The sequence below is a fragment of the Gambusia affinis genome, linkage group LG19 (genome assembly GCF_019740435.1).
Source record: "Gambusia affinis linkage group LG19, SWU_Gaff_1.0, whole genome shotgun sequence".
Taxonomy (NCBI): domain Eukaryota; kingdom Metazoa; phylum Chordata; class Actinopteri; order Cyprinodontiformes; family Poeciliidae; genus Gambusia; species Gambusia affinis.
Window position 1 is genome coordinate 14,528,334 of NC_057886.1, and position 27,394 is coordinate 14,555,727.

A 27,394-nucleotide genomic window follows, 5' to 3' on the forward strand; every position below is an offset into this window, starting at 1 on the left:
AGGCGATGGAGACTGGGGGACTTACGGAGGTCCTGTTCCCTCAGAAACGGGACAATTCTGGACCCAAACTGGAAGGTAAAGAGAACCTTGGGGTTTGAATGGCTCATACCTCAAATCATGCATGGAACAACAACTTGCAAGGACAATTGTTAGTCTGATGCAAGACAAACATACTGTACATTGGTAAGATCTAGATGAAAAACGCATATCAGGAGTGCAACACTTCATGCTCTACATGCCATCTCAATTCAACACAACTTCAACGGAGACAGATTTTACCATGAATGGACCAAAATCAACTGTGAAAAACGAGTCATTTCTTCAAACCACGTACAACTCTCACAAGAAAAATTCAAAAATCCAAGGAATGTGTGCAGGCAGGAAAAGTTAAGTTCCCCACAATACGAATACTGAAACACAACAACACCTTCACTTACTTCTTCTTTTTCCCCACAAGATCAGAAGGGAGTGCAGATGTAATATGGGTGTTGGGAGGAGGCAGGGATGAAACATGCATGGGACACAGCCGTGACGGAACTACTCACAAAATGTTACTTTTTAGTAAAAAAAAGCATAAAGAAACACTGAAACAAGGAAAATGCCTCGTCAGTGGCAGAACAGATTCCTCGTCAGACCAGAACATTTTATTAATATATAGAGATGTGTTTTATTTAGAATACCTTTGTAAAAAGTCACCATACATTCAAGGTCAATTTTTAGTGTCACATTTTTCTGGTTTCCCCCTCCACTGCATGCATAAGATAAACGCTTCAACTCATCAGTATGTTTACCATTTTTTCTGGAAATATGATACAAGGAGAGTTTTTATTGTTACTGGTTTTTTTCCCCTTTAAAAGAAAAGACCAAAACTGCACAGCCACTCAAGGAATACAATCAGAAAAAAAACAGGGAAAATTGCAGAAAGCTGTGTTGATAAGTAAATCTCAAGTTATTCACAGCTGTAATTTAAGAATAGTCAACAAAAAAGTTCACTGGTACAGCTTTAAAAAAAAGAAACAGTATTTTTAATTTAACCAAGATATCTGGCAGTAAGTAAGCCAGGAATGCAAAACAAGCAAAGAAATAAACAAGTATGCCTGAGGGTGTGAAGTTTAACCAAGCACACATTTATTTTAGACGGACTGGGAAGAAAGCAAAAGAATTTATATGTTTGTGTTTATTCGGAAAAATAAATAAATATATAAATAAATAAATAAATAAATAAATAAACAAGCAAAGTAAGGCAGATATGACACACCCTCTGGACAGAAAGTTCTAGCACTGACACAAGGAAGCACAGCAGGACCTGTGGCAGTTCTCAAAACAGAAACACAGCAAGCTGCTGGACAGCGTTTGTTGAAACAAAGCTTTTTCAGCCTGTTTTTTTTGGTGGGAACTCAACAGTATTGGGGCCCCATGGTGCTTTAAAAAAGGCCATTCAGTCAGTGGCTTTAAGTACAACAACATTGAAGACTTTTGGCACTTGAACAGTACATGAACATGTCTTTCAGTTTCTGACAAAATGACACAACCATGTACATGCATGAAAGACGAGCAGTAGCAAAGGCAGTCTCTTGAGAGAACAGTCCGAGATGTGCGGACTGTGATCAGAGAGAGTGTTCAGAGTCCGTATCGCTGCATGCCGAGCAGGTAGGCCCCGCTCGGGATCTCACGCTCAACGCAATCCTCCACCCACCAGCCGCTACTGTCCACACCAACGCCAGAAGCAGCAGCAGCACCCAGGATGGACAGGAGGAGGAAAAGGAGGGACCCGGGGAGGAAGAGAGGACAGAAAGGAGGGATGAAATTGGCCTCTTCCATTCGGAGAAGGAGTGGAGGCAGAGGTGCAGACAAGTGGACAGGAGGGGGAGGGGAAGAGGAAGGAAAAGACGGGGGAGGAGGAGGAGGAAGAGGAGGCCCCTGTGTCTGTCTGTATGTCTGTTCTCACACAGTCGAAATCAATTTGCCATCAGGACTGTCACTGTGGAACAAAGAGAGAAGGAAGCTTGCCAGGTCGGACACACTCAGAGAAATGGAGAGAGACAAGACAGGCACAAGGAGGCATGGTGGCATTCAGAAGTAATGTAGATGGGGGATCTGGAAATCTGCTGTTGACCCCACCTACAAAACTCCAAGCACACCTGCCAAAATCATGAAAGACTGGAGCTTCAATTCCATCATCAACACCCCTAAACAGAAATCAAAATCATTCCCCAAATCAAAGTTTCACAGTTTAGGTTTGCTTCTATGACACAAAACGGTGACACAAGAAAGGAGCTGCTGTTGATGAGGAAATTACAAAGTGATCTCCATAGCTTGAGGGATGTAATATTCATCTGTGAGGGTAAATATACCCAGGAAGATGGTAATACCGGTACAGAATAAATAAATACACATTTAGAGCAGACAGGATTGTGAAAAGCAGCTAAACGTTTGGTGCCAAAAGGCTCCAGGCAGGAATGGCTGGGATGATGTCGGCATGATTTATACAGTCACAACACGTACGTCATAAACACCTGTACAGATACACATCCATCCCAGGACACTGTTCTCTCTCTTAAGCGCACACCACCTGACACCCATTTATATACATGTGTAAGAAGGATGTGCTGGCTGATTAGTCAAGAACAAGCACTCTAGATTCTAACTGTTATCCTAAAACAAACCTAAAGTGTATCAAGACCTTGATATGAATAAAATTCAAATCGTCTTCCCCAACAGCTATTGGATCATTCAGGATCAGTCAGGATCAATTAACAGTCAGGCGGTAAATTGATCCTGCCTGAATGTATTCAGTAAAGTAGATTTTATTTTTGTTACACTGGCAAGAGATAAAAATCTAAAAAGGAAAAAACAACAACAATTTATCCAATTTCAAAAGGTGTTTTATATTCAGTTTTGATCTTCTGATAAGCATAAGAAGAAATACCAGTCATTTGTTCTTGTTACTGATTGAAGATTTTCTACCAAATAAAAAAAATGTCCATGCCAATTTTCATATTATGATATAAAACGTGTTTTCAGTAAAAATACGGATTTTCTGACATATAGTCATTTTGAAAGTAAAATACAAAAAGTGGCCTTGAAACCAGATTAAGTGTCACCGTTCCTCCAACATATATTTACACGCGTTAAAGAAAAACACAAATGCTTCCTGCCAAAAAGAAAGACTTACAAATCTTTACTACAAAATCTAAATAGTGGTGCTGAAAATACAAACGTTCCTTTTTGTTTCTTGCAGGGAAAACATCATCCAGCTATTTTTGTAGGCTCTATTGTCTGTTTCATAGCTACTCACAATGAGCAATCACATCACAATGGCGCAAATCAACTGTACAAATGAAACCCTAATAAATTCTAAGATTATGACAGTAATAATATTTTGCTGATTAACTTTAGTCCTGCTTGGAAATTAGTAAAACTGACATTTAACTGGAACAACATGATTTATGTAAAGCAGTTGCTCCTTCCATTAAGAATCTATGTACCATAACTCAAAATCACTCATGTATTATTTACTTAAAAAAAAAAAAAAACTGACTATAAATTCATGGGAATGCAAGATGGATTACATACCTTGTGGCAAAGCGGCTGTCATAATCCTCAATGGCAGGCTGGAAATTAAAAGGAATAATTTTTTTATTGTGGTAAAGCCCTGTTGTTTTAAAAAACAGACACTAGGTGGAAGCAAAAAACTATGCAGAAGTTCAACTTTTCACATACTGCAGGATTACTCATAACCAATTATGCAACAAAGTCTTAACTCAGATGGAATTGTGTGCTTAATTTGTGTGCAAATTAAGCACACAAGTGCAACAATCATACAATCTCCACATTTCATGGATGCCACGTCTAGTAATACCTGTGGGGCGAACCCTGCCATGCTGTAGGGCCGTGGGCGGGTCTGTGCCAAGCTCTGTGCCAACAGTCGGGCAGTTAGACCGTAGTCAGGTGTGGGCAGTGAGCCGTCGCTCTCTAGAAGGTTCCCAGTGCTGCTGCTTTTACCATGATGGAGGCTGGAACTGCACAAAGACATCAGCATTAAGACTTGAACTCATTTGAGCTTTTAAAATTGTTCATGAAAGAAGCAGGACGTACTTCACTTTGAGCTTGTCGCCATCACTTTCAGGGAGCACACGTGTGTAGGAGAATGGGAACCAGCCACGCCTGGTGAAAATAAAATCATTTCAAATATATGACATGCATTAATAAGTAGATAAATCCTTCAAAATATATTTTTACAATCCATAAATTCCTTTAAAAATGAACTACAGAAAATGAAAATGAACTAGGCATACATCTTGTTCTTCTCATTTTCTCCATAGTGCCAGCCATCACGAGCCTCAGGCACTAGCAGGGTGATGACATCTCCCTCGGAGAAGCTTAGCAGGGTACTGTTGTCGCCTGCGGCATGGGAGAAGATGGCCTGGACGCGTGAGCGCCCGTTCTTTTCCAGTCCGGCTGCCATGGAACTGGACCTGGGCAGAGTCCGTGTCTCTCCTGAGGAAAGTTGAATTTTAAATAAAGCAGGATTGGTGACTGGACAGCTACCACATGCTGCATGACAATCTATTAACACATTTCAATATTAAAAAAAGACAGAAAAATTTGGTAGTCAAATATTTTTGTGACGGTTTTGCTTCATTTTCACAGATCGATGACAGTATGATACAGTCCAAGGTGTGTCCATGGCAGCTTACCCACTGGGTTTTTATTCTTGGCAGGAGCAGGCCTACGCACAGGGAGGGTGTTGGAGTAGACGTCGCTGACCTGTCTCTGGGGCTGGACCTGGGACTGGCCCTGTGCCTGAGTCTGAGGGGATGCTGGCCTAACTTGAGACACAGACATCGAACCCCCATCTGTCCAGTATTCCTCGCCGTGGACTCCTGTCGTCCCATTGACCATCGACATGCCATCCGGGCCCATCAGCCTCTGGAGAAAGTGGGGAAAATAAAATCAGAGGAATTCTGACAATATTTAGATTTTACATCACAGTAATCACAGATTCATTGCACCAACAAAAACAGAAAGAATGACTCACGAGGTTAATGTGGCTCTAATTTAAAGTCAGTGCTGTTCAGACAGATAAATAAAATAACAGCCATTCATTTTCTTACCGCTGGGTGTCCGAGGCCACTCCCCATAAAAACAGCCAGCTCCGGGGGAACAGGAAGAGGCTGAGCCCCCGGTATGGGGTCTGAGATGACCAGATTGGATTTGGAGGAGTGCAGGGGACTTGTGCCTCCAAGAGCAGCAGAACCCATCTGCTGGGCCAGCAGCATGGCTCTGTCTGGCAGTTTGTTGGGATCTGAGCAGGCCTGCTGCCACACTGGGATCTTCTGGGTCAAAAGGTCTTTTCCCTGAGAGAACACAGACAAGGATGTGGAAACAAATGAACAAATGCAGAAAAAAAGCAAGATTAGAAGAAGATAGGCTCAATGTATTTTTATTCAGTATTATCCTTCCATATCCAGTCCATGCAAATGTTTCTCTGTGTGTATTCTAAACCACCGCCCTTTGTGCAGCTTTGATGATGTGCTGCATGGGTAAAGCAGACCATCACACAACCAAGCTGCCCACTGAACACTGAACAGCTGTTCTTTTTACTAGTACAAAAATAGTGTTTAATGTTTAACAGAAAAGAGTATATGAAAATTACACATACAAGCACAAAATGGGCTTTGTGCTTTCACATACAATGAGATTAAACTCCCATTTCCCCGGTAACAAAGATATCTCACACATAAGGAACTCTCTGGGAGCATGTTCATGAGTTTGGTGAAGGTGAACACTTCCCACACACACACCCCCATGCTGATTAATGACTAGACTTCATATTGGGAGGGGGAGGGGGGGATGTGGTCGACACACCGTCCTCCTGCAGCCACATCTTCAGGCTGGCAGCTCTCACCCACCCATAATCCCAGGTGACTGATGCACTCCATTACCCATGGATTTGAAATTGCTGAGAAACAGAGAGGCATGCATTTGAAGCATGCACACACCCACACATTAACAAGAATACATATGTAAATTGATTGCATTCTTCTTCAACAGCACCTTATTTTTCTGGATTGTAAAATGAGGAAGTAAATTTGTTAGAATTTCAGTGCTCTTTGCTTCAAATAGCAGCATTAATGTGAAAATGATAAATAGGGATGAAATCAATGGGTGTGTACAAGTAGCAAATTTAGTCCAGCTCATAAGATAGTCAATTTTCAGTCTAAATGGTCTTGAAAAACAATTCAAAACAAATGCACATCTTTATTGTATTTTATAAGGACTTTATGTAATTAAAAGTACTTCATAACTGACTACTGGAAGTTTATATGGCTTTCACAATTTCCTGGCCAAACCAATATTGTAGCTATAACTGTAGCGTAGGGTTGTTGTTGTGCTGGGGGGTGAACCTTTGCCTCACTCTTTTGCAGTTTCTAATAGCTTTCTTGCAGTATGGCCCTGAATTTAACTCCATCAATCTTGTCCAACACTGACCAGCTTACCTGTCCCCGTTGGAAGAAAAGCATGGTGCCAGCAAGATGCTGACACCATCATATTTTGCTGAGAAAAGTGTGCTTAAGGTGACATGCTCTGTTAGATGTCTGCCTCAAATAGCATGCTCAAGAGATTTGCTTAACTTCATCTGACCAGTCATCTTGGTCCATGTGTTCTCTATATTCCCTAATTGAGGAGTGCAAATCTGAAAATAGTCCTTCTAATGGATTTCTTTAAACAATAGCTTCCCAACAGGGCTAGAGAGCCAACAGCTGCATAAAAAGAGATAGTGGTTTAAATCTTCTTTGTTGCCTGCTTATTTATCATCCACATGCGTTTGTTCATTTGGATTCCCATTATCCGTTGCCGTAACAATGGCTACTCTTCCTGGGGTCCACATATAACTAAATATTGAATTATACATTCTATTTGTTCTCAAAGCCATTTTCTAGACAATTTTACAGGAAAATTAGACCTGTGAAATTGTAACAGGCAGAAACCTAAATTGTGAATTTCTTCAGTTAACTTAGGTCCCACATTTATAAATAAATTGCTAAATCCATTAACCACATTGTTCATGTCATTCACAGTTCTGTCCTTATCAAACCACTCTGCATAATTTGTTCCATTTATCATTTTTAATTATCTCATTTAACATTCTCCACATTCATCAGATGGAAAACAATGTAAAATAGTGATGCATTAATTTAAAGCAACTTAGATGAAGGGATCGGCGCCTCTGTTTTTCATCTACACAGAAACATATGTAAATATACGTGTAGAAAAAGTTCAGAATTTGTTATTTTTATTTCCTGTCATAAATGATTCACTTCTAAATGGAAAGAAAACTGAATTAAATCAAGGTTTAAGGAGCAATTTAACTTACCTTTCCATGGTAGGCGCTGCTGTTTTTGGCCACAGCACATTGTCGGTCCACGAGGAAGCAGTATCTGCGGCGTTCCTCTGACAAGGCCGTCTTGTAGCCCTCAGCTATGAAGGTGTCTAGCTCTGTCTGCTTATTGCTAATGGTCTCCACAAACTGAAAGGGAACACACAATAATATGCAGGCATTAGCATTGTTTGCTTTTGCATTGAGGTCTTGCTCGTTTATTCTTTTAGCTTTATAGCACTTTGCCCATAATAGCTGTTTTGTAAAAGTTGCTTAAAAATGGCTTATAAATGCATGTATTTGCTAAAACTATTTTCATTCATTTTGTGAATTTGTCCAGCCAGCTCTTCTAAGCCATTAAACAAACACATTTACAAAGACCAACCTTCTGGTGTGTGGCGGGTACAGATAAAAGGAAATGTCAAAAAATACTGAATAAAGAATAAATTAGAATATCTTTACTTCATTTAAAGTAGCTGCTCATCTCAGAATCTTCAACCAAAATAAACATTTTATTTCTGCATGTCTTTTCTCTATACAGGTTTAACCTTTGGAACTGAATAACTGAGATCAATTAACTTGACTGTAGAAATATAGACAAGTATACACAAGTTTTGAGTCTCAGAGACAAAACAAAGCAAACACTTCATCACACTTCTGTGATGAAGTGTAATAAATATATAAAGGTTTAATCCAAACAAGATTTTTCAATATTTTTATTAAGTTTTTAAAGTTAAGATTTCTTCCTGCTTTTAAAGAAAAATTTGACCCCAGTCCAAGTGCTGTTTCATTTATTGACCAGCAGGGCACACTCTTTCCCACTTTTAACCAACCCAGAATTGGGTCTTTTATTAGCCAAGTGTTGGTGAGCATCTTATAATTCCAGATGACACCAATTCAACCATTTTGAGTGGAAGATGCTGCTTATTTTTCTCAAAAGAAAGCTGCTATAGTTAAAGTCTTTGGACACCATCAGTCAAATGAAGTGACACAGATTATGATAAATCATGAATAAGAATAATCATATCGTTGTGCTTTTTCTAACTTTTTATTACATTTCTGTGTCAAAGAAAGCAGAAGTATGCAACTCTTTGGGTTAAACTTCTACTGTGTCATCTTATAACACATCATGTCTGAGTGATTTCTTTGTAAAAACCTAGCACAAAGGCTAAAAAAATGTGTCCTAGACAGATTCAAACTGGTTTAATTAGTGGTTACAGTTCTTTAATAAATGTTTGGTTAAAACATGAGCATCGTGTCAGCAAGAGTGGTTTATATGGCTGCCAAAATACACTAAAAGCTAGAAACATGACTTTCATTCCTTCTAATCATCTCTAAGAACAAAATAATAGTGATTTTGTTGTGGAATGAGTCATAGTCTATGCAGTAGCTGCAAAGAGAATAAAAGGAGAGGGAGAAAGATGGAAGAGCCCATTATGGTGAAGGAAGTTTGGGGAAATACATCTGGATGTAACACCTACATGCATTCGTGAACCGCTTCTTGAAACGTCAGAAGTCGTCCACTGCAAGGACCCTTTAAAAGATCACAGTCAAAGCGACTCCCTCTCTGTCTCTCTGGTGGAGTGACCCTTTTCGTATTTGCAGTCTGTGACTCACAAGCTGATAGCCGCTGAAACACCTCTAACCAGAGCTAATAGGAGCGGCTCAGGCAGTGTGTGCTCGCCTTTTGTCAAATCAACATGGCCCCATTCTCCAGCCATTCAAAAGGTCACGAAAGTAACCCAAGACAATGAGTGCAGTGGGAAAAGCACATGCAGACACCTGGCACCATTATTTCCCAGTGACCTCAAGTTACATCAAGGCAATAATGGCTTGTTCTGCACAGGTTATGGATGGAAATGAAAACTGCTACATGTCAGTGCAGTGTTAACGCCCAGGCTTTAAGTAGTCAGTGTTACAGGTTTTTCTTTGTACGTCTCATAACATTGACAAATTCAGGACAAAATCCCAACACTTCAGTAGTTCATTACTCTGCACTCCCAACACATTTTTCAATAATTACAGCCACTGGGATGGAGGCTCTCAACGCATTTAAAAGGTGAAGAATACACCTGGGTTCAACAACAACACTGCAGAATGCTGTAGTACTGGAAAAATTTCAAAGCATCGTCAAACTCTGTTTTCAGCTACTTAGTGCTTCCATTTTGTTCTGGTGCTACATTAGCACTACTCTTTCAAATAATAAAAAAAAAGAAATACACTTGAGACATCTAAATGCAAAAACACCCTGAGTATATTCTCATTGCTTTAATGCCAGCACCCTAACAAAAAAAAAAAACTATACTTTGGATATGCAAGTCTATACATACCACAGATCAGAAACTGTTATATTTTGTGAAGAAAGGTGCAGCTGGTCAAACATCAGTTTTATTATAGGGATTCTTAGCTCGGAGTTCCATCTCTCTCTCCGTTTCATCTTAATAAAATTCTATGCAGCACAAAAGAGTTTATCTTGATAGAATCTCTTTATATAGTTCCTTAGTATGCCTTATTTTCTACATAATGAAATAATTAGCATTTCATCAGACTTTACCTATTGATGGTGCTTTGGTAGTGTTTAAATGCAAGAAAGATCAGAAGATGGGGAGAGACATATAGATGATCAGAAGTCAATAGTCTCCTTAGTGTCGTCAGTCTCTTTTCGCTGCTACACTGCATCAAGACACCAACTTGTAAAAAAGTAGTCTCTCATCTTCCAAAGCATCACAAATGTGGTGGAGGAGGATGAAATGCTGCCCTCATCTCTGCACCATTTACTCGTCTTTTTCTTGCCTGCCTCCTGCTGATTTTCTATCCGCACAAATTAAACCATCCAATCTGTCACAAGACTGAACTATTTTTCAAGGTGGACACTTGTAATTGTGAAGCACAGGTCTTGTGGGAGTGCAGGGCTCTCGCTCTCTTATTTGCGAGCTTTGCTTCTTGTGGGCTCAGGCACCAACGAGTTGACTTTTCTCTCACACGCCCACAGCTGTGATATGATCAGAGAAAGTGAGCAGACTGAAAATGAGAAAGGGAGATTGATTTTTCTTTTCTCCTTCAAAGTTGCTGTAAATTATGAGTCCACAATACGATGAGCCCTTCACTTTGCACAGATGGGCCTAATTGATCAGTCATGCAGACTCCATCCATAAACTCTAATTTATGTTTAGCATGGAAAGAAGTAAAATGTTTTTCTACTTTTCTTCTCTCTTTGGTTTGTGTGATTTGGCTGAAGTGAGATGTTAGTCTAATAGCTGTTTTAAATATCTCAGCCATTTGCGCTTTAAGAGAGATTTTATTATATTATAATATATTATGTTTTAATATTATAATTCTATAAATTTGCTATGCTTTTTGTACTTTGTAAACTTAACTTAAAGAAAAATCTAACTATTTACAGATAAAATAAAATTAATGTACATTACTGTTAAGATTACAAAACTCTGGATTAGTGCTGCCCTTCTTAATTCTATGATTTTCTTTATTTTTTACTTCTTCTAGTTACCCTTGTATCTATGGTTGTGATGGTACTTGTGTGTGAACTAAATTGCCATGACAACAGAATATGGGGGAAGCAATGGAATAATCCCAGCTGGGGAAGAATCTTTTTATTTTTGTTCAAGTTAAAATGTAAGATTTATTAGTTTATCATAAGAGCAGACAGAGTAAATGAAAATGATGAGAAAAATCTGCCATTTGACTCAGTCTGTTGATGAAAGGACAAGTCTAAAAGTAGCAGAAAAATGGCTCCTGGGGATTGGACTTTGGTACCCGTGCTTTAGTCTGTAGAAGTAAATTAAATACATTTAATTATCTTGTTTTCCTTCTTAAATACTTGTGCTTGTTATGATTTTGCTTGTTATTTAAGCAGTAGTGCATAGAAATCGATAAAGTTGATTTTTCTTTTGGATTACTACCTCTTCATTATTATTCTTTTATTCTTTATTTGAAAGCTTTTATTTATGCACATTGATGCTAAATGCTCTACTTTAAATTTGGAGAAACGCATAGAAGACTCATTCTTTTGTTGATATATACAAGCAAGTACTTCCTCACAAGGCAAACAATTTATTCTTCTGAATGATTTCTAATTGATTATGATACTGAATGATAAAAACCATAAAGAAAAAAAAATAACATGGCTTAATGCTACCATTCTATAAATGGAAACAATATTCCTCTGTTGGAATATTTTCCAAACAAACAGAGTAAATGAAAATGATGAGGAAAAATCTGCCATTTGACTCCGGTGTCAAATATTTCAGGGGAAATATTTTCTCTGTGGGAAATATACACTCTTACAATCCCGATGTGTCTCAAGTGTGTGGAATAACAGATGAGTAAGTGTGCACATTATAAAATTTTATGCATAAAATGAACTTGATGAAAAATTGAAATTAAGAACTTTGCAAATAATTACACTTAAAAATGCTATTCAATCATAAGAAGAAAGAAAAGCACCATTGAAACAGAGAGGTTTCATGGTGCATGTTGAACCTCTGCTCTTTACAGATTTACTGATTCTGGGGCCACAATCAATGCTCCCACTTCAAGCTGTGCTTCATGCTTGACCGCACTGTTGAGCACATTCTGAGGCTTGATGTCTTATGATGACACTTAATACATCATCTCTTCAAGACAGACCTGACTAAATGGAACAAACATGATGTGACAATTGAGTCAGATCAATCCAGCTCTTCCACACCACTGAAGACAAGATGGTAGTGGATGTGTGTATGTGCAACTGTGTTTGTGATAGCATGAAAACTGAGTGGACAGAGTGAAAAACTTTTGGAAAGTTTGTATCTGAAAGATATGCTTTATCTGACTGATGACTGCACTTCACAGCAAGACCACTAGCGGCCCAGTAATTCTGCTGGTCTGACATCTGTGCCCCCATCCTTTAAAGCAATTTAAATTCCTGCTTCCTAGATAATGTATTGACCTTTCCTGTCCTCAGATATGGTTTTTCTCCCCTGCTTTTCCTCTTGCTACACGACTAAACAAGGACACATCACAAGTGATGATGTCTTTTGCAGAGGAATGTTGTCAGGGTTGTTTGTTGGCCAGGCAGCAGCAGAACCCTTTCCCCTGTTGTGTAAGAGATTGGGTGAAGGAAAAAATAAATGTGACATTCATTAAGCAATGTCACACAGTCAATGTTCACTTCACATCAATCAATATTCATTGCACATGCAACAATCTAGCACAGGTTGACTTGTCATGCATAAAGCTTGCTGAATTGTTGCAAATTGTTGTCTGACAGTCTAAATTATGTTTTATCGTTTATCAGAAGGTCCAAACATCTTTGTAGAACACAGAAGTACAAATGAGCAAACTGTGCAGATATAATTTCTCAATTATGTGTTGATGTATAAAACAGGTTTATTTTTTTTACTGTGCATGTAATCACTGTTAAAATTAATTGGTTCAACTGTCAGTACTTCAGTTACTGTAGCTTGTTTTATCCCTGCTGCCTGGATGAGGGTCATTGTTTCTGCTTATATGTGTGCAAATGTAATAAAGGTTTCCAAGGGCACACAATTCATAATCAAACCTTCACCAACTTTTCTGGATTGAAAACAACTTTCACCAAACCTTCCCACTCAGGACACCTTGTCGCCTCTGCCTCCGCCCCCATCTTGGCTGCATTCTCTTTACTTAAAAAGAATATTAAAGTCCTTTTCACTGTTGTTCATAAACCTTGAATCCAATTCTCCCCCACATCAATGCAAACTGCAGAAATTAGAAAACTTAGCTAAGCAGAGCAACAAACTGACCTGAGTGTGCACGTCATTTTCATTGATGTTAGAGATTTACCACAGCCATTTCTTCTTCTCAACATGAACAGCACATATTTTTAATTAAAATTTTAAGTTAATAGGTAATTAATTAATAGGTAATCTGTGATAATTAATCTGTTTCATGCAGTTTTTTGAAACTGTATGAAAGGGAATTAATGTAAAGTGATCTGAGCTGGAACTCAGCAGGGGGCTCACCTGCATCTCCTTCTCTCCATACTTTGAAGGGTTCTTACTGCCTTGACTCTTCCTTCGAAGCTTCTTCAGTTCACCCTGGCATTTTTCCAGACTTTCCCCTTTGCTCTTGTGTTCCAGCTGGTATTTTTTCAAGGCAGCCTAAGTAGAGCAACAAGAAATAAAAATAACATGAAATCACACCTCTTCCAAAGTCAAATCTTTTTCAAAGTTATAATCAAAGAGACAGAAAGGAGTTGATATGTTTTAGAGGGAAGTTTTCAGGCAAACATATTAACTAAATACACATTAAATCTGTCAGTACGTCATGACAGTAAAACACGAGATAGGTAATCTGTGAAAAAAAAAAAAAAAAAAAAAAAAAAACATGAAGCACCTCTGCTTCCTGTGTAATGCCGCTCTGAAAAAAAATCTCACTTCCAGAACAATCAGGGCTCTCTCCCCTTAACTCGGATTGTTTCCGATAGATTTCTGACAAGGTGTCAGTGAGCGAACAGACGGAGAACTTGTGACATATGACATTAATTTTCGGTGCCAGTTTAGTTTAGGTGTAATTTTAACAAAGGAAGTAAATGAAGCTGTTAGCCAATGGGTAAAATTTAAATCTCAACACAGTCCAAGTCTCCAGGAAGCAATTGTTTCTCAACAGCCTAGAGCCCAGACCCTCTCGGCTGGTACGGAGCAAAGTGCAGTACAGGTGACTGGTTTTTACCAGGCTAGGTCCTACTGCCATTTGCAGAAATGCATCACTCCTGGTCAGAAACAACCGATTATAGCCAGAAGGAAGGGTTTACCTATTTCAATTATGCTTTTAAACTCTATTTTATAGAGTGATGGGTACAAATGTCACCCGCAGAATGTATAGTACATGTATGAAATTAGATTGAAAGGTGGTTCTATGAGGTGCCGATTATGGAACAGAAAAATATGCACAAAAGCTTCATTTGAAAACCAAAAAGAAAACATTTTCCGTCATATGCCTTCTGTGGTTGGGTTTCTTTTTTTTTTTGGAGAACCAAGAGTAAGTGAGAAGATTTCTCTGATTATTTTCTCACCGAGATTGTAATATCTGGTGTGACAACCATACCACCTATCCCCTTGTAGTGGGCAATATCCACGATATAAGCATCCAGTCTCATGAAAAACCCACAAATCTCTCCTACTGGTTATGAGGCTCTCTTTATTGTCTATATAGAGGCATCCGTTTGTGGTGACCTTCACTCTCCGTTTTGACTGACTGTTAGTCACTGTCAACCGCTCCACTAATGATGTCACCACTCAAGCCCCCGGGTACTTGCTAGACAGACTAGCTCCTTGAAAACAAACTATTCACTTGGCCATCATTGGTCTGGATGTCCACCAAACTCAAACTGAATTATGTACTTCTTATTGATGACTTTTTTATTTACTAGATAAAAGAAAATAAGGGAAACATTTCCCTCCTATTTTAAACTGACATTTCAGCCCAACATAGAGGTATAGGTTTTCTTACTTTTAACAGGAACCAAAAGATTTAATGGAAAATTTCCAGAGGCAGACAGTATTCCCTTTGAGGTCTGGTGTCTCCGCCCTTCTGAACTAAATCATTTAAATATTAAACACTTATTGTTCTGTCTGACAAGAACGCATCATCATTAAGAGGGTGCACGTTGGGATCCTTTCATCTCTTGTTACATTCAAAAAGGCTAAGATATTGCTTTCACGACTAAAGAATGTGCTGAAAGCATTTGTTTCCTAAACTCCAAGTCCTCTTAATCTCCTGTGGGTTTTGTTTTGAAATCAACAACGCCTGTGATCATATCTCTGTGAGCATGATTTTCATCAAATTTCAACAATCAGAGGTCAGTGACAGCCTTGGACAAACAATGACAGGATTGTCAACAAAGCCTTAATGAGCTCCTGATTTGTTTAATTTCAATCATTTTCTTTGTTGGACTATTGATTTAATAATAATGAAAAAAAAAAAAAACTTTGTTTCCTTGGATTTATCAGCTCTGTTGCCATAGTAACAATGTGTGGTGTGAGAAAGATTGTGTGGTCTCTCAGTTTGAGAAATTGGAAGAGAAAAGCTTATGAACGGGGGTTCAACACCCGCTTTTGCATACTGCATGGGAATGAGCACATATGCAGGTATTCTCGAGGTACTCTGAAAAAGGAACAGAGAAAGAGCTTCTCTTGTCCCACACCTACAAAAAGACATGAAGTGTTTGCTGTTTATTGCAGATCATTTTTAAATAATCACAGATTTGTTCAATACGTCTCAACAGAATGGACCAAATAAGGCTTTTGGAGCTTCATCAGCTTTCTAAAGCAATAATAAAAATGAATGAGTCATCTGCTCATTCTCTCCTGTTTGAAGTCAAATGATACAGCCATCACATCAGGCTGCCTCACTGGTGACATTCAGGATTCTTCTCCCAGAAACTAAGACTTGAGCTGGAAATAAAAAAATCTTAGCTGAAAAGAGTAGAATTAAATACCTATTGTGAAAAAAAATAAATAAAAAATCTGTCAGCTCTTATTGCATAAAAAGTCAAACATGCCTTTTATTTTTTTCTCTCCATTGTTCCTTGTACTGAAAAAGCAAACCCCAGTCAAATTTGGTCCAGGTACAAAATCTAAAGGTTATTGGTAAAATAACCTCTGTTTAGAAACAGAGGGGTCAGCTGTTGGTTCATGGCCACATTCTGAGCCCTCCGTTCAGTTTCATGTGATCTAAAATCTTGTGAAAGCCATGCTCATTTGCTTGTTAGAGAACATTAGTGAACAAATGGAACCACAAAGAACACGCCAGGTAGAACAGGGATAAAATTGTGCAGCAGTTTAAATTATTACTAGGTCCTCAAAAAAATAAACTAAGCTTTAAACATCTCGTGCAACAATGTCCAACACATCATACGGAAATGGAAACAATATGGAAACTGGTTCTCCAAGCTATTAACTCAGGGCAGATGAATGCAAGTGCACACCAAGTTTTTCTTTTTATTAAAAAAAAGAAAGCATCTGTCAGTCCCTCCAACTTGACAAATATGCACTATTTTATCTTTGGCCTTTCACATAATATCCTAAAAAGTATATCAAAGATTGTGGCAGTAGCATGAAAAAATGTGGGAAAAAAAAAAAAAAAGAGTTCACTGTTGTGAATACTTGTTCCAATGCTCTCCAAGTATTTATTTGCATAAAATTAATAAAAGAAATTCATGCAAACAAGCAAAACCCATCTGGTGTGTCAATGGTTGCAATGGGTTTACCCTACGATGAGAAGCAATGCGATTACTGCATTTTTGTCTGTTGAATACAAATTAAATTTTAAAATGGCATTCAAATTACATAAGCAAGGAGCCGTGAGCTAATGCAGCTCATGACAAGATTCTACCAACAATACATCACAAAAATGAAAACATTATCCCATCCCCCAAAACGACGCACAGTGGTATTGCTGTACACTTCGGCTGCTACCCACTCATTCTAAAGATATCACAAGTACACCCACTCCGCAGCACTTACACACACTCCATAAGGGGCTTATTATAATCAGTGTACCCCCAATAGCTTAGTAGACATGAAATACTGCAGAAGTAGACTTAAAAACCAAACTTAACATAAACACCATTGCCTGCAAATCTTTTATCACTTCATTTGAATTAGGCATTGTCTGCACCATCGGAACAACATTGCATGGCTTTCTAAAAATAAACTACTGCAGTGTATGTTTTAGCACCAATCTGATTTAGGAAACCAAGCGACAAATTCTGATACTCACAGTCAAGTAACGAGCATCTAGATCCACCTTCTTCTCAAGCTCAGAGAGCAGCTCATTATGGAAACATTTAAGCTGAGGAAGAAAACAACAAATGATTAACTAAACAGTTAACAATGCTTAGAAAATCCTTGATACAATCTGTAGTTTATATGTTTTTTTAAAACGGCACAGGCAGCAGTGATTGTTACTGAAGTGTAGATATAAATCTTTGAGTATACAAAATATTTTCCTCTTTCAGGTGTGGAGCTTAGATCAGTCAGTTGGCATGCTAAAACACAGTAGCATACAAGCAGTAAATTCTGTAAGTTCTGTTTTTGTTCAACCTGGAATAATATAAAAGTAAAATGTTAAAATTACCTACATGAAAAAAATATAAAAAATATTGTGCAATTGTTTCACAATTTCCAAAGAATTTTTACAAATTTATGGCATCATTTTTGTCCTCATGTCCACCCAGCTTCTTCCAAGAACACTCATTTTAATAGATGTAATGGAAGTTAAATTAATAAATGGATATAATGTAATCTTCTTTGTTTCTATGCTGTGATATTATTTCTGATGTCTTCTTGTAGATGATGTATTGGAGACATCATCTACCTCCTGTTCAAGGTGTTTAAAGTGATATAAAGGCTGCAGCATTAATTGAAAGAATTTCCATCCCACATTAAATATCTGTCATTTTAAAACATCAGTTTGAGTTGAGAGTTATTTACCAAAGACCTCAGGTATTGATTTATGTTATGAGCGAGAAAATTGTTCCAACATCTCTGAATAACATAAATAAACTTCATTGCATGTCCTAGTTAGTACATGTCCTTGTTCTTCTGTTTATATATTTGTTCTTAACGCATTCCAATAAATGAAGTCATTGTTAAAACACACAATTGCTTGAAATACCAACCATTTCCTCTAGCTGCACTTGGATCTGTCTGTGGACCTCAGCCATCTGGAACAGAACGTCCCCTTCACACAAAGAAACAGAGACATGGAGAAAATGCATAAATACCTTTTAATATGAAGAGAAAAAGGAATGAGGAAGAAACTAGGAGAAAAAAATTATATATCTAAAAGAAGCCAAGAGAGAAACGGAAACCCCAGCGTGCAAAGTCCATGCACAAACACCAGCTACAAACATACACACAAGAGACTTAACTGGGGCAATGAGCAACACAATGGAGGCTTGTTACAAGATGAAAGAGACTGAAACAACTTCATGTACAACTGAATCAAATTTTTTTAAAAAGGAAACAAGCTGGATATTAAAGCTTGTGTTTTTCTAAAGACATCAAGATGTCTTTCGGACTGTTAACATAAAAAATGTTGTAGCCTGTGAAAATAAATCAAATGAAATACTAAATAATAAAGGGTTCATGCAGCTAGTGTTATCTTTTTGTATACCTACAGTCTCCCTCTTCTGAAATTGCAGTGCATTGTCAAGAAAAACAAGAAGCACATTGAGCAAAGGACACATACAAAACAGAGACCTGGTGGATAGACAGTAATAAATCCAAATGTACAGACAAAAGATGAGGCTGACATTTTTCTGAGTAGAAGACCCAAAACCGCTTCGACATTGTCTGAAATTTTAAAGTGTGTGTATAAAGCCTTTAAGGTGAAGATGAAAAGCTCAGAGTCTTGATAGTGACGTAGCCTTAAATAAATGAGTGGCATGTCAAACTTTTTTAGTCTTAAAAGTCTTATCATTTCATCATACCTATGCAATTTCATACCATCATTTTACCTTCAGCCATTCTACTTAGGGGGCAACATTAAAAATGTCCCTGTCAAAGTAAAAATATGTGTCACTTTATGTCGGTATCCATTCTGAAAAAGGATCATTATAGTCCTCAGCAGAAACTGCAAGCTTACGCTTTATGTCAAAAAATTTTTCTGGCTCATTTCACGTTTTCCTGCTGTGTCCTCTTGTGAACGATGACCTATTAAGAGCACATGTCAGCCCATCTCACAGAGCTTTATGTAAAGTCAGAACTCCTGCAGAAGAGGTTTCAGTACAAACTTTAATTCTGCAACAGAAGGCTTTGGATTGGTCTCCATGTCAGTAGACAGCAAGAGGAGGAGAACAGAGGACACTGAAGCGACAAGGATGGACGTTTAAAAAATGCAGGGAAGTATGACTTTTTTTTTTTTACTTTCACCAATACAAAGAAACAAAATGCAATATTTAGAAAATGACATATATCTGCAATCACATATATATTTAGAGCTAAACATTAAATCACAAATTTGTCATTATTGCAATATCAGTGTGTGAAATAATCATATCACAAAGGATTGATTGGAGTGGAATAATTGTTGGCTAAAATATTCCATGTGGTATGAACTTGCATTTTGTCTTCTCATGTAATGTTAAGTCATTTGGACTGCATCTTGTGGCAGAAGAGGCTCATATCTGACACATGCCCAACATGCAGAAAGTCACACAGTGATGGAAACACTGATGAGAACAGGAGGAAAGAAAAAATATAGGTACTGATATTGTTAATACTGTTGGTATTTTACAGATGCACTTGAGGTCAGCTACTATCCTTAGTTATGAAATAGTCACTGTTAACTTAGTGACAGTACCATATATATATTTTTTTTATCAGAAAGGCAATCAGCCAGCCAAAGATCAAAGTCAGTCATGTTTTTCTTGATCTACATTTATGTATCCACCAATAAATAACATGGTGCCTGATATGCTTTTTCTCACTTGGAAAAAAAAAAAAAAAAAAGCTTATCCGGTGCATGTTCTTCATTGCATGGGCGCTAATTTTATAACCTCATTTTCTATTAGAATCACAACTTCAAGAGGAGAATTTGCTGATTAATTCCCTGTTTTATGCCTGTAGTGTTTAGAGAGAGCACGGCAGAGAGTTGGAATCAGTCAAAATTCAATTCAAGGTTGGATTCCAAAGACAAATGGAAATCTGTATCAACTGGGGAAAAACCTGATCAATGCATTTCTAATCATTTTACATTAACAAAATTAAATTGCACTGTTCTGTTTTTGAAATGTAAAATTATTCTTTGAAAATGCTGAAGTTTTTTCAAGACCATCATAACACCACACAGCCCAGCAGCCATTAGGCAGGTGCTACACAAAGACCATCTTTATTCATTCTGAAACATGTAATTATTTTCTGAAAATATAAGCATCTTTACTATACCTACTTTACTTGATAAAGTAAGAGATTTACTAACTGTCCCCAATAGTCTCATCTCCCTGTAGCCAAACACGGATAAACATTTTTGTCCATGCTGCAACCTGTCAGCTGACCTTCTGTCTCACAGAAGCACAGAAAGAGGCTAAGGCATCCAGTCATTTCCCAGCAGGCCTTCTAAGCAGCTTACACTTCCCTGATCAGAGCCCTGTGAGCTTAGAAACTCTGCCATTCTGTTGGCTTTAACTAGCTGGATCAATTAACTAATGAGCATCATCACTGGACTGCAAAACAAAAGCATGAAGATGCATATGTCATCTAAAAATTCAGGAGGACAGGATATTAAAAGGAAGTCAGAAGACTGAAGAGTCACTGCATCTGTATTTGTCTTCTCTGGTTTCATCACTATAGACTGTACAAAGCCAAAGCATAGAAAAAAAGAAAAGATACAGAATATCACACTCTGGCAATGCAAATGGTTGCCATGGCAATTTTAATATCAGAGCACACAACAACAGGAAAATGACGCTGCAACCAACAAGTGAATTTCAGCATATGACACTCCTAATTTGCACTGAGGCATAATAAGAAGAATTTAAATGCGATGTGCCACTTTAATGTCTTTCCTACAAAAGTTCTGGCAAATATGACATAACCCATGAGACTTAGTGTAAGAGCTGTTAGTTTGAAATCTGCAAAACACGTCAATGTATCCTCTTAGTTTGATAACCACGACGATAACACAAAATAAACCTGAGCCATTACTCTATTAATATTTGCGAGCTCGCTTGAACCCTTGTCTGTTTCTATGGCTGACAGAAAACAATAGTTTCTTTGTTTGAATGTGAGCTCAGGCTGATCTGCACCTGCAGCTATGCAACAAGCAGCCACATGCCTGCTAGCTTAAAACACTGAGTCAGGTAGGGACGCATGCCTGCAGGATTTGTGTGCATACGAACAGACACTACCCTGAAGTGTGACATCAGCTTGTGTACTGTGGATGTATTTATTGACTGCTTGTGTAACAGCAGCGATGTTACACCCACACAGGTGGAGCGAGAAAAAAAAAAAAAGACCGAGTGTAACAGAATGTGTGCTATTGAGTAGAGAAAAAGTGGACGTTTGCAATGCTGAACAGGGAGAATCAGAGAGAAGAATGGAGGTGGATGGAGAGACACTGAATCACTAGTGAAGGTCAAACCAGATTCACCAGGGGTTGTCATGGAAGCAGAATAATACTAGGGTTGTTGCCATGGGAGAAGCCATAAAATGAGGAGCGGTGCTTGAAAATGTTGCTACAAAACCCCATTTAGAAAGCTCCACCCTTACTATCAGCTCTCGTTACATAATACACACCACGCTTCTGATGGAGAAGAATGGTGTGTGTACCCCCACATGCTGAGTCCGTCTTCGACACTGTGCATGCCTGCGTGCACAGTATGCGTGGCTTAACAGGGATGTTAATACCTGCCTTCCTCGCATTCCAACTCCTAGGGGAAACAAACAAGTGGGCAAATATAATAGGGATGCAGAAAAATGTGTGAGACGAAGGTAATAGCTGAGACTCCAGGTGGGCATGCGAGTGTGACTATACTTTCTGTGACATTACATCATCTAAGTGTAGTTCATTTAGATGAGAGGGGCGTTGAGTGTATATTATTTCGTCTTCACATAAACACAAACAGATCCAGTTTCATAGTCTGAAAGCTAAATTCTGTTTGTACCCTTTCCTCATTCTCCTCTCATAGGAGAAAACTACTGATATTTAAATGACACACTGATAAAATTGGAAGTTCTACTACCACAGCTGTTGCTATTTTTTTAAACTAGCAATGGTGTCATGCATTCAGGCCACAATGAAAGTTGAACATCTGTGCACATGCCAAACAGAAGTAGGCCAGAATGCAGTTACAAGTGCATTAATTCTGAGAAGATCTGAGGGAATGTGCAGCATATTTAAACAATTTGGGATTAGAGGGTGAAAATTCTGACCTATGAAGTTTCTATATCCCCAAACCCAACAATGTATTTATAATACCAATAAATTTGCATAGAAATTCATATTGAAGATTTATGATTTTTTTTTAAATGTATTTCAAATGTTAAAATCTAACAATTTACATTCAAATTATTTTTAATATTGGAGACGTTATGTAAACATTCACCATTTATCTTTCACAAAACATTTATTTAAATGTAGAAAAAATTTTAATAAATAAACAAATGGATGCTGCTCTTTTTGTGTGGCAAATATTGTTGAGACATCAATAATCCATACCTACTGTTAACAATTTTAGCATGCCAATCAGTCATTCACCTACAATACAGTGGCTGAAAAGATATACCACAAATAATTTGCTTACAACTTACTACTAGCTTGCTTTCCTTTATCATTACATGTTCTAATGACTTGAGTCCCAGAGAGAGTTGAAGCTTTAGTCCTTGAAAAACAGAAGTTTCTGTTTTGGTGACATGAGTGCATTTCAAGTTGAGGATGCAGACTCTGTTGATCATTTATTTGTCTTGGATACTAAATGAGAGGGTTGAGAAGTTTCCAGTTTTAGGATGCAATTTCAAATACTGGAAAAGCAGTGATGTAGTCTTAAAATAACATTTAAGACATGGGAATAGGTAACCTTTGTATTTTAACCTAACTGAATTATTTTAGGTCAACATCTTAGGCAATAAATAAATGATTAACACCAGAATGTAGTAACACACTGGTTATGGTGAATGCACCACATGGTCGAGGAGTTGTTCATACCTGTGCTTTTCATAAACAGTAAATGTTAGGACAGAAAAAAATATCTTTTCCACAACACCATTCAGGAAGTAGATATTTGATACAAAAATGTAACTAAACTGTTTTGACTTATTTATGAATGGATGGCATGAATTTTGGAGCAAATTCTTAATGACTGCATTATTGTATAACGTTTTTGGATGTGCTGGTTTTGCTGCCTAATCTGAAAGAAACCAAAACTAATAAGCGAAAGCACAAACAAGTCGAAAAAACCCCAAAAACACAAAAGACTTTATAAATATGAAAGCTTCAATTAAAAGTGCAACCTCCAATTTTAATTAGCATAATTTATCCTACAAGTCGGTTTTCATATTCAAGATTATGGCATGTCTATTGGTGTAGTGGTAATTTTATTTTTTTTGTCAGAAATAGTAATTTGTGTCAGTAATGTCTGACTGTCAAACATGTGTGGACAGTCAGACATTACTGACTGTAATGTCTGACTTTGGAAAATAAATTGTCCAAAGTCAATTTATTTCTCTCACATTTTAAAATTTGCATATCATCTCCAGAGATATAAATATGCAGTTCCTTGCAGCTGACTGCAGCTAATAAATAAAACAGTGCAGTCATGTTGATATGTTTAGATTCAGAGAGGAGCTGAGGGAATACTGAAACTGGGCTCCCTCACTGAAAATATGTGAGTGTTTTACCCAGGCATATCACTCACAAATAATTCAGCGACTTTAAACATAAATAGAAGGCATTGGTTTCTAATATGCAAAACTGACGGGAAGCCATTCCAAACAGATTTAATAATCCAAAAAACACACTTTTGGTTTAAGCCTCTATGGTTGATGCATTTAATCCTGAAATATATTCAGTTAAAACAATGCCAAGTACAACTTAGACTACAAGTAAAATAAATAAGTACAATGTAAACAGCTGTACAGTCCATTATGAGACCAGCAGACTGACATTAGTTATAAATGTAGTTAATATCGAGGCCTAGGTTTCATCCTCAAGGTTGAGTAATATAACATACAATATATACAGCTATCTAAGCAGGGAAATGTGATGCTCTGATAAAAGCATTAAGCAAAACTATGACATTTAGTTGCCAAAAGAGCTTGTACAACAAAATTCTACATTTTCAATAAAAATATACAGTTGTAGTCAAGGTAATAAATTTATTTTCCACCCGGGTTGGATTGCTTTCTATCTGGGGTCAATAAACCTTAATGAGAATGACGATGACATTGTTTAATTAGATATTTATTTATTTGGCAGTTATATCATCACTGCATCATTCACAATTCATATTGTGAATTTCCTTAAGGTTGTGCAGCTCTATCAGATATTCATTTAGATCATTAACTAAATGATCTAAATCATTTAGTTAATGATTTAGATCATTAACTAAATCATTAATGATTTAGTTTGACTGTGTTTGACATCACAGTCAAACATTACTTTCCAATTCTAGTATAATGCACAAAACAAATGTAAGAAATAAGGTTGGATACAGTGTACAGCTTTAGGTAAATGAGTCAATATGCTGTCCTTTGAGCAAACAGTGGAAAAGGACAAAATCTGCTGCAAAATTCAGGTTTATTTCCCTCACCAACAATCAAGAGCCACCGAGTTGCTTAGCAACATAGTGTTTTGTGTCTGTTATAACTTACGTCATTTTCAGCCACAGACAAAATACAAACTTTCTAGATTGTATTTTATTTGACTGAGAAAGTTAAATATTGCAACACCAGCTGATCCACCTGTTTTAGTTAAAATGAAGACTGAAGGGCAAAGTGACTGTGTTAGGATGGAGAGTGTAGGGGCCACTGGTTTCCCATCATGCAGTGTGTGCTTCAGAAATGGAGCACGAGAACGCAGGGACTCCAGGGAGGGTGGCGCAGAGCTAAGAAAAGAGCTCCTCTGCTCTCATTTAAACAGGGACAGGTGCTAGAGGATGAGCGAGGTAGGCCACACTGAAGATGGAGTGACAGAAAGAAGAGACAGGGAGAGCTGAGGTGTGCACACTCCTGGGTGTTCAATCAAATGCAGGATGTCAGAGTCAACACCTCATCTGCAACCCTAACCCTTGCTCCAAGTTATTAATTTTTTTTTAAGCAGCAGCAATTCACCAGCAGAAAATACATGTGAACGTCCCAGACCCATTAACCTAGAAACACATTACTGCGTCATCAATTTGCAGCTCAACTTTCCTTGTGCAACCCTCTTTTATTCCTTTAGATAATAACTGGGAGTGTGCTTAAACCTTTAAGATTGGGAGGGGGCAAATTACTTCAAAGCTTTAATATAGTTTCAGTTTTTTTTTTTTAAATTAAAATATTATTTCCCCAGCCACAAATTATTGCTGAAGAATAGATTATCTGTTATTGAGATGTGGTGATTAGTGAGGTTCTAAAAGGCAATAAGAGGAGAGAGAGAACAGGGAAAATTTATCCACTTTAAATTCTTGTTTGGGTTTCTGAGAAGAGACTGAGGAATTTGTTATTCAAGGAAAGATTCAAGAAGTAGAACAAGAAAAGCATATCATAAATAGTAAAAAATATGTTTAGGTGCATTTAAATGAACTTTAATGATAAGTTAAGTTCTATAAGTTAAATATTTCACTAGCAAAGTATTTAATTTCACTATTACATATGATCAATAAAAAGATTTGTAATGCAGATATGCTATGACCTAGCATATCTGCACACAACAATGGTGAAGACTGCTTACTTTCAAGGAGTCACAAGCTTGTCAAGGCATAAAAGTCACAAAAGGTCATTGCAAAAGATGCTGACAGTTCAAAGAGTGCTGCATCTAAGCATGGTTAGAATGTGGAGCGGAAGGAAAAGTGTGTCCGGGAAGGGTGCACTAGAACCAGGTATGGCTAGCTTTGAGAGGCAAAGCTCATTTCCAGTTTGGGGTGATCAAATTGTACTTCCTACTGGGAACTGAAAAAGAACCATCATCCAAGTACAAATAGAACTCACCACTGCTTCTTGCAAGGCGAACATTACCTTACGGATCAATTACTGCTCCTTCTACCAATGTCAGATTGAGGGAACTAGCAACTCCTTTCCAACTGACGGTTATGGGACACAACTGAAAAGTTGCGGCAATATTTCAAGCCTACTCATATAGGTCCCTTCACACAACAGAGGAAGGGTAAACAAGTCCCAAGACTACACAATATTTGGAATATACATGATGCAGAAGAACCATGTTGAAAGTCATGATGATGATGTACAATAAAGTATACATTAGAGTGAATCTTTTGGAATTCAAAACAAACATTGACCTCAAATAGTGAAAAGGCTAGGCTGACATTAAAAACTGGTATTTTCTATTTAAAACAAAACTCTGATGCAGCAGCCAGATGCATGCTTGTCCTTGAAACATAAAAATGTTTTGCAATACCGCTTCTGCTGCTCTAACCAACAAACAATACCATAAATATCACTGGGATACAGAATGGAACGTCACTCATTTGAGATTGTGATATTGAACACCAGTGACAATACATTTTCAATACAATGTGCTAACCTAATAGGTACTTTCATTTGCATTTTATCAGTTAAATTAATATTTTTATTTTGTTTTGAGTGATGTGAACCTATATTCAAAATCTGCTCATGAGCAAAAAATAAAATATAAGATTTGAAAATGTAAAATTTTGAATAAGTAGCAAAAGGTAAATATGTGTAAAAACACTAGACTAGAGTTTAGTCAGATGGGAAGAATTTGTCTATTTGGACGATTTCAACCAGTGGTCAAATCAGTGTTTAGACTTTAATTAGTAACACCTATGACATTACATTCTGTTACAAGCCCTGCATAAAAATAGAAGAACTTCTCTAAAACTACACACGCAGCAAAAATGTCTGTAAACTGGCACACTGAACAGCAAGTCCTATTAGAAACTACCGTTCTGCTATATTGTGCATTTTTAAATGCCAAAACTAACCAAGTGTCAAACAATGCTGCAGAGATGAATGTGTTATACCTGTTCATAAAGCAAGAGAAATAAAATTTTTATGCATTTAAAGGCTCATTGTTTTTTCTAACCCACCTGCTTTGCCAGCTCCAGGGAGAGCCAACAGCAATTTTGCAAACATAGTTTAACAACCATAAAGGTGCCATTAATGTGATGATATATAAATTGTCTAAGAATTAAAGCAGAAATACATGTCTGAAAATGAATTTGGCTAGTGATCAGGTTGTATATAGGTATCCCGTTTCATTCCCCATGAAGATATAAAGAGTGTCTGGTTTAAACCATCATAAACATTCTCTGCCTAACAAATAACATTTCCTTTAAAGGCTCAGAAA

General features: G+C 37.5%; 1 protein-coding gene across 4 annotated transcripts in view; it reads right to left on the minus strand.

Annotated features, from left to right (window-relative positions):
• Window positions 1-27,394, minus strand: part of baiap2a (BAR/IMD domain containing adaptor protein 2a) — a 53,889-nt gene that overhangs the window by 2,637 nt on the left and 23,858 nt on the right. The window contains exons 4-14 of one of the 4 annotated variants that reach the window (XM_044099829.1): window positions 18,048-18,109; window positions 17,147-17,218; window positions 13,387-13,524; window positions 7,382-7,534; window positions 5,118-5,360; window positions 4,701-4,932; window positions 4,299-4,500; window positions 4,099-4,167; window positions 3,863-4,022; window positions 3,577-3,614; window positions 26-68 (exon numbers count right to left, since the gene is read on the minus strand). In XM_044099829.1, the coding sequence (XP_043955764.1) occupies window positions 41-68; window positions 3,577-3,614; window positions 3,863-4,022; window positions 4,099-4,167; window positions 4,299-4,500; window positions 4,701-4,932; window positions 5,118-5,360; window positions 7,382-7,534; window positions 13,387-13,524; window positions 17,147-17,218; window positions 18,048-18,109 (1,397 nt within the window). In that variant the 3' untranslated portion in view covers window positions 26-40. The other 3 variants (XM_044099825.1, XM_044099828.1, XM_044099827.1) reach the window with 3 other exon arrangements.